This window comes from Salmo salar, chromosome 19 (genome assembly GCF_965601325.2).
Source record: "Salmo salar chromosome 19, fSalSal1, whole genome shotgun sequence".
Taxonomy (NCBI): Eukaryota; Metazoa; Chordata; class Actinopteri; order Salmoniformes; family Salmonidae; genus Salmo; species Salmo salar.
In genome coordinates this window covers 24,146,779-24,160,586 of record NC_138309.1, presented here as the reverse complement: position 1 = coordinate 24,160,586, position 13,808 = coordinate 24,146,779, and the positions used below count along the sequence as shown (strand labels likewise).

General features: G+C 44.5%; 1 protein-coding gene across 3 annotated transcripts in view; it reads left to right on the top strand.

The window, feature by feature from the left end:
* drosha (drosha ribonuclease III) overlaps positions 1 to 13,808 on the top strand; it is a 151,397-nt gene that overhangs the window by 60,803 nt on the left and 76,786 nt on the right. For all 3 annotated transcript variants that reach the window (XM_014157586.3, XM_082965660.1, XM_082965661.1), the window contains exon 23: positions 13,459 to 13,529. In XM_014157586.3, the coding sequence (XP_014013061.3) occupies positions 13,459 to 13,529 (71 nt within the window). The remainder of the gene's footprint in view (positions 1 to 13,458; positions 13,530 to 13,808) is intronic.

Below are 13,808 nucleotides of genomic sequence, written 5' to 3'. Positions count from 1 at the left end.
TATGTAGCTAGCTAACATTACACTAATCAAATCGTTCCGTTGTAATGTATTTAGTTTCTACGGTACTGCTAGTTGGTAAAGTTGGCTAGCTAGCAGTGGCTGTGGTCTTGACTTTGTTTGGAAAATGGCGTCGAACGAATATAGCTGGCTAGCTAACCTTGTTAGTTTCTCTAAACTACACCTTTATCTTTGATACAAAGACAGCAAAGACAACTATGTAGCTAGCTAACATTACAATAATCAAATCGTTCCGTTGTAATGTAATGAAATGTAATATTACCTGCGGAGCGAAGTACAGCACGACTACTACTCACTCACACCCGATATCATTTTTCAATGGTTCATTAGAGATAGCGCATCATTGAAAGTCAAATGCTTTTGCAAAAGCATCTTAATTATTAATGATGTAGTTTTAAGTATAACTCTGACTTGTGTGTGTGAAGTTTGTAACTCTACTCATTTGGTAATGCAGACATTAGCCACCACAGTAATAAAGTCTGCTAAATGGCATATATTGTTTATTTTATATAGTCACTCTGGATAAGAGCCACTGCTCAATTACTAATGTAAATGTAGCAGCAGCCTTCCACTAACCCTGACGCAAGAGAACATGCATATTACAGTTGTTAATGACATGAATGGCCCTGGTTTGCGTCCCAAATGGCACCCTATTCCCTTTATAGTGAACGACTTTTGAACAGAGCCCTATAAAGTTAATAGGGTGTCATTTGGGAAGCATCCTAGGTCTACAGTGCCTTCAGAAAGAATTTACGCCCCTTGACTTTCTCTACGTTTTGTTATGTTATTACTGTTGGAAACACCTTTGGCAGTGATTACAGCTGTGTCTTTTTGAGTAAGTCTCAGAGCTTTTCACACCTGGATTGTACTTGTTTTTGTTTTACACATCTACCAATCTGTGCCCTTTGAGGCAATCTGAAAACTTAAGGTTACTTCCGTAACCCCGGTTCTCCGATATTATGAGTGTGATCTCACCTGTGGGGTTCTCGTACCACCTTTTCTCTCAAAAGCACTAATCGAAAACGTCTGTTGGAGACGGGTAGAGTGGTGAATGAGGTGCGACCCACTTTTCCATAAAAGGAGCCACTCTCCCGCCCTCTGGTCATCCTCATGCTTGCTTCTCGTCCTCACGCTCTTGCCAACATGGAAATGCGGTGAGATATGTCACTCATAATATCAGACAACCGGGGTAACGCAAGTAAACTTAAGTTCTCTTTTAATTATTAGTTTTGGTATCTCATATGTGGGGATATGGCCAACTCCCATATCGCAAAACACGCCAGGGAAGTCCCAATATAGCGACCCTCAGAGGACCCCAAACTAAGGGAGCATGCGCCAAGGATGTGCAGAAAACAACCCATTGGGAAAACCTCATGAAGTGAGTGGCAGACCAATACATGGCTAAAATCTCAGTATATTGAGACCTGTCCCAAAAACAGTGCCCAGGAGTTGAAGTCCTCTATAGGATATATTTTTTATTTATTTAACTACCGTAAATTCCGGACTATAAGCCGCAACTTTTTTCCCAGGCTTTGAACCTCGGGGCTTAAACAATGACGCAGCTAATATATGGATTTTTCCCGCTTTCAATAAAATCTTTAAAAAAAAACACATTCTGTGACGTGCTCAGTTTTTTTGGCGGCATGAAGCTTTCATTCGACCAATGAAATTGCCAAACGGGATAAGGTCAAACAAGTTTTCTGTTTACTGTTTAGATTAAATCGAGTGCTCTCAAACTTCCCATCATTCTGATTACGGTAGTCATTTTGTCACCCTCATCATGGCAAAGACACGGAGAAATGCATATGATGCAGCTTTCAAGTTGAAGGCGATTGATCTGGCTGTTGGAAAAGGAAATAGAGCTGCTGCACGGGAGCTTGGTCTTAATGAGTCGATGATAAGACGTTGGAAACAGCAGCGTGAGGAATTAAAGCTAAAGCTTACTGCTAATTTTTTATTTTTTGTTACAAGCCGTGTTTTGTTAAAGCCTATTTATTTTTGTTACAAGCCGTGTTTCGTTAAAGCCTATTTATTTTTGTTACAAGCCATGTTTCGTTAAAGCCTGTGTAAAGTTAATTTGTTTCAATGTACCGGTAGGCACCTGCGGCTTATAGACATGTGCGGCTTATTTATGTTCAAAATATATATATATTTTTAATTCAGTGGGTGCGGCTTATATTCAGGTGCGCTTAATAGTCCGGAAATTACAGTAGGCAAGTCAGTTAAGAACAAATTCTTATTCACAGTGACGGCCTACCGGGGAGCAGTGGGTTAACTGCCGTGTTCAGGGGAAGAACGACAGATTTTTACCTTGTCAGCTCTGGGATTCAGTAACCTTTCGGTTACTGGCGCAACGCTCTAACCACTAGGCTACCTGTGAAATCACCCTTGCCTTTATACATAATTTCTTGCCTTCGGAAAGTATTCAGACCCCTTGACTTTTTCCAGTTTGTTACATTACAGCCTTATTCTAAAATGTATTAAATCATTTTTCCCCTCATCAATCTACACACAATAATAATAATTACAAAGCAAAAATAGGTTTGTAGAAGTTTGTGCCAATTTATTACAAATAAACTTAAATTTTAAATGTATCTAAAGTATTCAGACCCTTTACTCAGTACTTTGTTGAAGCACCTTTGGCAGCGATTACAGCCTCAAGTCTTCTTGGGTATGACTCTACAAGCTTGGCACACCTGTATTTGAAAGTTTCTCCTATTTTTCTCTGCAGATCCTCTCAAGCTTTGTCAGGTTGGATGGGGAGCGTCGCTGCACAGCTATAATCAGGGTTCAACTCCGGGCTCTGACTGGGTCTCTCAAGGACATTAAGAGACTTGTCCTGAAGCCACTCCTGCGTTGTTTTGACTGTATGCTTAGGTCCTGAGGTCCTGAGTGCTTTGGAGCAGGTTTTCATCAAGGATCTCTCTGTACTTTGCGCCTTTCATCTTTGCCTCGATCCTGACTAGTTTCCCAGCCCATGCTGCTGAAAAACATCCCCACAACATGATGCTGCCCCCATGCTTCACCGTAGGGATGGTGCCAGGTTTCCTCCCAACGTGACGCTTGTCATTCAGGCCGAAGAGTTCAATCTTGGTTTCATCAGACCAGAGAATCTTGTTTCTCATTATCTGAGAGTCTTTAGGTGCGCTGTCATGTGCCTTTTACTGAGGAGTGGCTTCCGTCTGGCCACTCTACCATAAAGGCCTAATTGGTGGAGTGCTGCAGAGATGGTTGTCCTTCTCAAAGGTTCACCTCCCTGATCAAGGCCCTTCTCCCCCGATTGCTAAGTTTGGCTTGGCAGCCAGCCCTAGGAAGGTTCTTGGTGGTTCCAAACTTCTTCCATTTAAAAATGATGGAGGCCACTGTGTTGCAGACATTTTTTGGTACCCTTCCCAAGTTCTGTGCCCGACACAATCCTGTCTCGGAGCTCAGCAGTCAATTCCTTTGACCTCATGGCTTGGTTTTTGCTCTGACATGCACTGTGGGACCTGATATAGACAGGTGTGTGCTTTCTCAAATCATGTCCAATCAATTGAATTTACCACCGGTGGACTCCAATCAAGTTGTAGAAACATCTCAAGGATGATCAATGGAAACACTGCACCTGAGCTCAATTTGGAGTCATAGCAAAGGGTCTGAATACTTATGTTAAGTGTTTTTGTTCTTTATTTTTACTAGATTTCCAGAAATTTCTAAACTGTTTTCTCTTTTTAATATGGGGTATTCTGTGTAGATGGAGGATTAAAAAAAATATGTAATTTAATAAGGCTGTAACGTAACAAAATGTGGAAAAAGCCAAGGGGTCTGAATACTTTCCGATGGCACTGTAAATCAATATAATTGTCTCCACGGAAGGATACAGTCAAAAAGAGAAGGCTGAAAGTCATAGCACAATGAGCGAAGAGCATGACACTCTTGCCCGAGCTCTCCTACAATCCAAGTGGGTGCGAGACACACCCACTGGACAATGACGAGGAAGGTGACAGGTGAAAAGCCGTATGCTCTAAGTTGCAATAATGGGGAAAAAGCGACCTGGGCCAAAAAGTGGGGGTTAGGTATATTAACCTGAAAAACCTCTGGGCTGACTTTTGCCACGAACAGTAGCTGGTAGAGCACAGTCCATCCATACGTTAGACACGAAGGGGGAGGGCAGTAGTAAAGTGAAAGGAGCAATATGACCTCTCCACGCTTTTTAGACTATGAGCTGCTGTGAATAGATTGTAAGCACAATAGTCACGTCCCTGGATGAGCTAAAAGCTTCGAGGCTGTGCATAAGCGACGTGCCTCCCTAAGAGACTGCACCACAATTATGGATAAACTGTATACTTCGGGGCTTGGCATGCTGAGAAAATGGCAAATGGACCTCGACAAGATTAACCTTCTCTCAGTGCAAAAGTACTGCAATGGCACAGGACCATGGAAAAACAGAGTGTAGGGAGAAACAATCTCTATAGTCATACTATTTCTCCACAACAACAAAAAACACCTAAACTGTGAAGACCGAGATCGTGAAGAAGAGGCTAACACTATTTTCCGAGAGTTGCAGGCCTGTCTTTCCTTTTTGGGTGGTAAAAATCATGGGCAGTAGGACGGCTACATCACTGGTTTGTCTTGGACCTGCACCATGGAGGAGTGTTGTCATGAGTGAAGATGGTTCCTCAGCTGCTCGCTCCCATGAGATGGGGAGGTAGGCAGGTAGTGCCCGGTTGCATGAACCAATCGCAGTAAAAAACAGGATGAGGAAAAGCTGAGGCTTTGTGGACTCTGGAGTACCAGATAGCTGTCTGGGCCTGAAATTACATTTTATTTGTTACATGCTTCGTCAACAACAGGTGTGAACTAACGGTGAAATGCTGCTTACTTACGGCCTTTCTCAACAATGCAGAAAAATAATAACACAAGGAATACATTTTGGATCTCTGTTCCTGAGATCCACAATGTAAAGTCAAGAATAACTATACTAACTGATCTCTATCTCAATGGAGAGTGTTCTCCATAAGTCATCTTGGAGTGAACCCTGGAAACCTGTCGCGGGTGGTTAGGGTTCCCCTGACTTGTACAGAGTAGCAGTGCCCCTCTGGCAGGAAACCGGAGCACCACATTCTATCAAATAAAATGTTATTTGCAACATGCATCGTAAACAACAGGTGTAAACCAGGGCTCTCCAACCCTGTTCCTTGAGAGCTACCCTCCTGTAGGTTTTCTCTCCAACCCCAGTTGTAACTAACCTGATTTCAACTTATCAACCAGCTAATTATTACAATCAGGTATGATGGATTAGGGTTGGAGTGAAAACCTACAGGACAGTAGCTCTCTAGGAACAGGGTTGGAGACCCCTGGTTTAGACTAACAGAGAAATGCTTACTTACAGCTCCTTTTCCAACAATGCGAAGTTAAAGATAAAGGTTTTTAAATATATATTGTGACACGAGGAATAACTAATAACAATAATGAGTAGAAATAAAATGGCTGTATACAGGAAGTACTGAGTCAATGTTTAGGGTTGTGAGGTAATTGAGGTATCTATGTACATATAGGAAGGTGTAAAGTGACTAGACAACAGGATATACTGAGCTGTAGCAGCAGCATATGTGGAACTGTAGCAGGGCTGTGCGTGTGTCGTCACTATGCATGTGGGCGCATGTTATGTGTGGGCGTATGTATTGTGTGTTGGGGTGTAAGTATGTGTGGGTAGTGTCAGTGCAAGAGAGTTAGTTAAAATAAGGGTCAATGCAGGTAGTCCGGGTAGCTATTTAATTAGCTATTTAGCATTCTTGTTTAGCAGTCTTATAGCTTGGGGGTAGAAGCTGTTCAGGGTCCTGTTGGTTTCAGACTTGGTGCACTGGTACCGCTTGCCGTGCTGCAGCAGAGACAACAGTGTTTGGCTTGGGTGGCTGGAGCCTTTGACAATTTTCCAGGCCTTCTTGGTATAGAGGTCCTGGATGGCAGGAAGCTTGGCCCCAGTGATGTACTGGGCCATTCTCACCACACTCTGTAGTGTCTTGTGGTTGGGTGCCTTGCAGTTACCATACCAAGCGCTGACGCAACTAGTCACGATGCTCTCAATGGAGCAGCTGTTGAATCTTTTGAGGATTTGAGGGCCCAAGCCAAATCTTTTCAGCCTCCTGAGGGGAAGGAGGTGCTGTCGCGCCCTCTTCACAACATGAGTGGGTGCGTGTGGACCATGTTAATTCCTTAGTGATGTAGACACGAGGAACTTGAAGCTCTCGACCCGCTCCACTAGAGCCCTATCGATGTGAATGGGGGCGTGCTCGCCCCTCTGTTTCCTCCAAGATGTTGCTGATGTTGAGGTTGTTGTTGTTGAGGTTGTTGTCCTGGTCACGCAGTGAGCTGCTGCACAGATACAAAAAAAAAATGTTTTTGCGTAACCTAGCACTGCTATATTAATTCTGAGAGAGGAAGGAGTATCAATCGTTATACCCAAAGAGAGAGTGGGTAGGGCAGAGAGCCGTAGGAGGGATGGAAAGGTGTATCCTTGCTGCAGCGTAAGACTGCTTCGCTACAGGTTTGGCCTGTTTCAAGGTCCTAGCCTGAGTCTTAGCAGACTGCTATGTAGCTGGGGACCTCAGTCCCCCAAAGCCAGCTTGTTGCCCCCTCCCAGCTGTTAGGCTGGGACGAGATGCAGGAACCAACAGGCTGCCACGGGGCCTAGGTCTGCGGGGCAGGCAGAAGTTAAAGGCTTCGCCTTCCTTTTTTGCACATGTCACGCTTCTGCCGCATGGCGGTGAACATCTCCTTGGGTGTCACAGGGGCATTCATGAGGTCCACTTTCTGTTTTTCTGTTAAGCTAGATAAGCTCAGCCAAAGTGTCCTTTCTCCCACCACCAGTACGCTCATGGTTCGACCCCAGCTTTGGATGGCACTATGAAAGGAACGGAGACTCAAGTCTGTAATCATACACATCTCCCAAGCATCTGGGTCTTAGGTCTCTGAGTCCAGTTGCTTCCCCACCTCCTCCAGTAACTCAGCCTGATAAGCCAACAATAAAGAGGTCACTTTCAGGGCTCTAATCGCTTTGGCTGAGGCTTTGTATGTTTTCTGAAAAACAGTAGCAGTAAAGCATTCCGCCTATCCAGGGAGTGAAGTGCTGGTGTCGTTAGTGACACGGCACAAGGGACTGAGGTGGTGAGCTAGTGACGACTCTACCATGGGAGGGTTACAAACCCGGATTTCTCCATATTGTAAATTGCCAGGCTTGGGGTACCCTTAGCAAGAATCCTGCTAGTAAATGGTTTATCCCACAAACTCTTGGCTTCCCTTAGTGTGGCTGTGTGGGACTGGAGTATCTTCCCGTCGTACAGGTCTCTTGACGGGCACGGAGCTCCTACAGAGACAGAGCTCCTACAGAAGGACTCAACTTCTGTGTTTACTTGATAGCTACCTACACAAATAGCTAGCTAGAACAAAGTGTTAAAAAGATAAAAATTCATAAAATATTTAAAAGCAATACAAATAATCTTCTGTAGGACTCAACTTGATCTTGAGTCAGGCCACGGCCCGCTTGCAGACATGGAGCACAAAATTCCACTGGAGGAGTGGCAGCTCCACTGCTCTTGGTGCCGTCAGGTCTGTGGGCCTGAGAGGGCGGGAGAACGGGGTCGTCAGTCCCCCAACTCCTGTGCCATCTCAAGGACTTCTGTGAGATTGGTCTCATCGTCATCCTCGTCATTCCCCAACTCGCCATCCCCTGACACTACATCGTCAGACAGTGATGGGAGGGAGTCGCGGCTATCCATGACCTTGCCCCAGCTGGACTTGGTTGCGGGGAGCTGACCCTCAGCTGTCGCCTTTGGCTCGGAGGCAAGAGTGGCTAAGGAGATAGAAGCACGTTTCAGCCTCCTCTTTCGACCTGCTCTGAAAGTACTTGGGGTCCTCGAGCGCCTCCTGGGCATGTTCCCTCTTCAAGCAATTAATGCATTGAGGGTGGGAATCTTTCCCCGCTATCATGGAGCCACAAGAACGTGGGGGTTCGAGTGCTTGTCTCGTCTTGTGACGGGATAGCAGTGACCATTGCGAGGTACAAGGCATGATATGGGAACCCAGAGAAAATGTTTGTTGTATGAACAACATGCAGATGGCGTAGGCTAGCTAGTTAGAAGCCTTCCGGCTAGTGACTAATAAAAGAGTAGCCTGTGTAAACAGCCCACCAAGCTAACTAGTTAGGAGCCTTGCGGATAACAGCAAGCAATATTGAGCACCGTATAACGCTATAGCCGCGAGGCTGGAGGAGCTAGCTAGTAAGGAGCCTTACGGCTAACAGCTAGCAATATTGAGCACTGTATAACGCTATAGCTGTGGGTATGCATGTGTGGTTAGCTTACCTTTCAGTAAGCAGAATCCTTGAAGTGTGGGCTAACTCAATAGCTTGCAGTGACACTAGCTACCAAAGGAGACAGAAGTAGAATTAAGGTATTTCTACTCAATAACAAAAACCTTCCGGTTAGTACTCAACCTCTCAAGAGTGTCTGAAGACCTATGCTTGGCAGTGATATCCTTCACAGTTTGCTTGTGAGCAGGCAACAGGTATCCAGTTTATATGAGGAGAGCTAGAGTAGTGACAGCCTTCGGTGAGGAAGAGAGCAAGAATGACAACTCTGCCCGTCTGTCTCCAACAGACACTTTTGATTGGTACTTCTGAGAGAATTTGAGATAAATCAAGTCACATTTTATTTGTCACATGCTTTGACAAACAACAGGTTTGAACTAACAGTGAAATGCTTACTTATGGGCCCTTGGGCCCTTCCCAACAAAGCAGATAGAAAGAAAATAGAGAAATAATAGAAAGTAAAACACGTAATAATAAAAGTAGTTATAGATATTCAATGAGTAACGATAACTTGGGGTACCATTAGTTCCCAAAAAATGTCAAAAGGAAGTTTGTTCTGAAGTGTCTCTCCTATATCTGAGAGATATAAGAAATATCAGGAAACATATTTTTATTTATTTATATATATTATTTTTTTTTACATGTATTTAACCCCATATTTTTGGCATTAAACAGTCTCCATATATACTTCCATTCATTTTTTTCAACTTGTACTGGAGGACCTTCAGACGAGTCTTGTGAGGCCTGTGGGCGACCTAGAGCAAACGACATGTACATGTTTGTGAGAGTCTCACCTTTGCACAGAGGGGACGCTACAGAAGTTGGCAGATCGGCTGTACCAACTTCAGACGTGTCTCCTGATACTTATGGAGGTCGTAGAACAAAACGGAGAACACCATCGTGTTCGTGGGAGTTTGTAGACCAAACTGTTTGACGACTACAGACGATTTTGTGAGCAGACCGATTTTTTTGGATGTCTCATGGTCTCACCGCGTGGTAGCAGAGAGAACTGTCTTTGACTTGGGTGGCTGGAGTCTTTGCCGATTTTTAGGGCCTTCCTCTCACACCGTGATGTACTACCCTCTGTAGCACCTTGCCGTCCTATGCCAAGAAGCAGCTGCGTAACCTTTTGAGGATATAAGGGCCCATGCCAAGTCTTTTCAGCCTCCTGAGGGGGAAGAGGTGTTGTCGTTCCCTCTTCACGACTGTTTTGGTGTGTTTGTACCATGATAGATCCTTAGTGATGTGGACACAGAGGAACTGCCAGCTCTCGACCCGCTCCACTTCAGCCCTGTCGATGTGAATGGGGGCCGTGCTCAGCCCTCCGTTCCTGTAGTCCAGGATCAGCTCCTTCGTCTTGCTGACGTTGAGGTAGAGATTGTGCTGGCACCACAAAGCCGGTTCTCTGAGCTCCCCCCTATAGGCTGTCTCATCGGTCTGTGATCAGGTCTATCACTGTCATGTTAATGATGGTGTTGAAGACGTGTGTGGCCTAGCACTTGTGGGTGAAGAGGGAGTACATGAGGGGACTAAGCACGGAACCCCTGAGTGTATCGAAACGAACAATTGAAACAAATAATTGAAAGAGAACCTCCCTAGTCTTTGGGATTGAATCTGTGCTTGAAATTCACTACTCAATTGAGGGAATTTACAGATAATTGTATGTGTGGGGTACAGAGGTGGGGAAGTCATCTAAAAAAATCATGTTAATCACAATGATTTAACACAGAATGAGTCCATGCAACTTATTATGTGATTTGTTAAGGACATTTTTACCCCTGATCTCATATTGGCATGCCATAACAAAGGGATTGAATACTTGTTGACTCAAGACATTTCAGCTTTTCTTTTTTTTATTAATTTGTTACAATTTCTAAAAACAATATTTGAATTTGACATTATCGGGTATTGTGTGTAGATCAGTGACAGAATCTCAATTGAATCTGTTGTAAATTCAGGTTGTAACACAACAATGTGGAAAAAATAAAGGGGAGTGAATACTTTCTGAAGGCATTGTGTGTGTGTTCTGGCTTCAGTAACTGCCTGTGTAGGAAGCTGAACAGTGACTCCATGGGTTGTTCTGGCCAGGGCTGAAGCTTGGCTGATTTGGCCAGGTCATGGTGTAAGCCAAGTGCAAGATGTTTTAGTAACATGTAATTGCTGACTGGATTGGCTAGCTAGAGAGCCAGGCAGGTAGTATGCTTTGGCTGGGTGTGTGTGCTGTTGAACTGCATCTGCTGCCTGGTGCTCTGATTGACTGGCTGCGCCCAAAATGGCACCCTATTCCCTACATAAGGCCATGGTCAAAAGTAGCGCTCTCTCTCTCTATCTCCTCTCTTCTCTCTCCCTTCTCTCTCTCTCTGGTCAAAAGTAGTACACTATGTAGAGAATAGGGTGCTGTTTGGGACACATACTCTTTAAGTTGCAGAAAGAAGCAGCCAGCCTGGTTAGGCTGACGATAGATGGAGCTGAGTTGACTGACTCCATCTAATGATCGCTGCATGTTGTGCGATTGATCGTACCGCTGCAGGGCATTCTATCCACACACATGGATTCTTGTCAAAATGCTCTCCCTTATCTCTCTTTCGCTCTTGCTCTCTCTTTCCATTTCTCTCTTTAACTCTCTCCATCCCTCACTCAAATGATCTTCCTTTGTCATGTACACGCTCTTTGATTGACACCAAATGTCTTAAGTAGACTTTTTTTTAATACCTTTTTCCTTCCCTTGAGGTTCCCACCCCTCCACTCCCCTATTATTGGGAAAGTTTGAGAAATGTAATAAGAGGCAAACCTCTGAAACGCAAACTTTCTGTCCGTAGCTCCTGCTTCCTGTAACCTCTTGCTTCCAGTGAGTCCGTATCAGTGATGGCTCATCAAAAGCCCATAGCTGTTGAAGTATAGCCCTTATTGTACAGTCAATATCAATATGAAAGAAAGCAGCCAGGGGTGCGTTTCTCCTTTTAGCTGCCGTAGAATCTTCAGAGGCAATATCTGCAGTGTAGGAGCATCTCCAGAGCTGTGGTCAATTCACGGTCAAACCACACATCTCAGCAGAGAGGGATAATGACCCCCAGACATTTTCACAATTTTGTTGTAGCCTTGAACTACCACACCTGACTCAAATAATCACAGGCATAGTGGTTAGTTGAATCCCATGTGCTATCTCTGAAATAGGCCTAGGTCAAGTAGATCAAAGACATGGAATTGCCGTTAGTCCCCGTGGAGACGTTTGAAAACCATCTGCTCTGTAGGAGCATGTTGAGCCGTGGTCGACTCGCAGGCAAACCATAAATCTAGGAGTGGGAAGATGTCCTTTAGACAAACCACTCCCCCTCTTTGGTCCCCCTGCGGTGAAGATCAAGCGGACGCTTGCACACAAACACAAGAATGCTCACACTGTGATGCCAAGATTAGGGGTCTCGACCTCAGAGGCAGCTGGAAGAGGTTTCATCACAGATAAGATGTGTTGCATTTTGTGTGTTTGTGTGTGCGTTCTTGGAAGTTTGAGTGTCTGTGTGTTAGTGTGTGTGAGAGCCTGTGTGTGTGTGTGTGTGAGAGCCTAGTTGTAAACGTTTGTGTGCCACGCGTATATGTGCGCGTGTGTGCATCCGGGCACGTGTGTTTTGGTGGTTTGTGAGGCAATGGGCCTGTTGGCCATCTGAAAGCTGTTTCCTCGTCAGATGAGGAATGTTCCATATCCCTGTTTTATGTCCTCTACAAAAGCACTTTGAGCATTTAGACTCACAACCGCACATCACAACCATCTCAAATGGGCTTATTTATGTACAGAAAAGAATCCCTATACAATTTGCCAGGTGTTTATTGCTTTTGGAAATTGAATGAACCTTTCTAAGTGTGATGTGAGATGAAGTTGTAGGCAACTTAACAGAGGAAGATTGCACTTCATCAATGTTATTAAAGCCGAAATGATCAAGATTTACTTTTGTCAAGATTAAGTTATTGGTGTTCTCAGATACGGGTTGGTCTGCCGAAGTGGCTCCCTCTGTACACTAGAGCGGGAAAGAGAGAGAGAAACAGAGGGAGAGAGAGAAATACAGCAAGGGAGAGAAATACAGCAAGGGAGAGAGATGAAGAGAGAGAAACGGGGAAAGAGCGAGGGAGAAATAAGAGGGAGAGAGCGAGAAAGAGAAGTGTATTGCTATTATTACAACAGAGAAAGATACTGCAGATGCTCTCTTCGTACTGTGACTGCAACCGTGTGCTAGCGATTTTTATCAAGTTGTTGTTTTTTTGCCTTGTGTGTCGGTTTCGTCTCGCGTTTATCTTTTGAACATTTGTATAGTTTGTCCCCTCATTCGTGTGTGTGTGTATGTGTGTGCGCGCGCTGCTCTTATGAGAGTTGTATGTAGATGTGGACATTCGTGTGTGTTTGGTGTACGTTTGAGAGTTGTGAGTGTTTGCGCAGCACATCCTGTCACACAAAACACAGGGCCTGTTTTTTTTTTTATGTGACCTTGGTTAGTTTAATCGCTTGTCACCATGGTGATGAAGCTATCCCATCTCTCCCTGCCACCTACCGCGCTCCGTGAAAGAGGGGGGTGACACAGACACAGACAGTGGGAGGTGGAACACACAGAGCAGGAACCCTGGGGTCATTTTAACATAAAAAAGCTATAAAACACACTCTTTTAATGAAGCAATTGTAACTCATTCACCTAATTTCCATTCATTTCAAGTTTTTTCAGGAAAGTGGTTGTCAGACAGACAGTGATTGCTCAAGTTGGAGCTAAGAAGGAAATGTCGTGGTAAAAAGCCCAAGATGTTTGTGTGGGTGGGGGGTGGCTGTGAAGTATTGATCTATGTTGAATGTAGCCTAGCCAGCAGTATTTCTACACACAACATATCTAGCTTCTTTATTGCTTGCCCTTTGGGGTTTTAGGCTTTGTATCTGTTGAAGCACTTTGTGACAACTCCTGATGTAAAAAGGGCTTTATAAAATAAATGTGATTTGAATGATCGTTATCCATCGGACTGGTATCTTTGTCTTCTTTATCTATGATTTTCTTTATCATTAAATCTCATCCCACCTTCCTCCCTCTTTTTCTCTTCCTTTCATTCTGTCCCTTTTTTAGGAGCGGTATATTTGGAGGGCGGTCTGGAGGAGTCTAAGCAGCTGTTTGGGAGGCTGCTTTTCAACGGCGAGGTACAATCACTACATCACTAAATTACTAATTCACTTATACTGTCTGGAATGCTGTGTTCCCATCTCCCTCCTTGTGTGTGTGTGTGTGTGTGTGTGTGCACACGTCTGTGTGTGCGCCTGTGATTAGATTTAGATTAGAGTTGATTGTGTGTGTGTATACGCATGTGTGTGTGCGCAGTCGTGCTTCTTTTGTTGTGTGGACAGATTAAACGTCCTTGGTTCTTTCTAATTGCTGCCCTCTGGCCATGACGCTCAACAACAGTCTATTGAGTTAGTGTG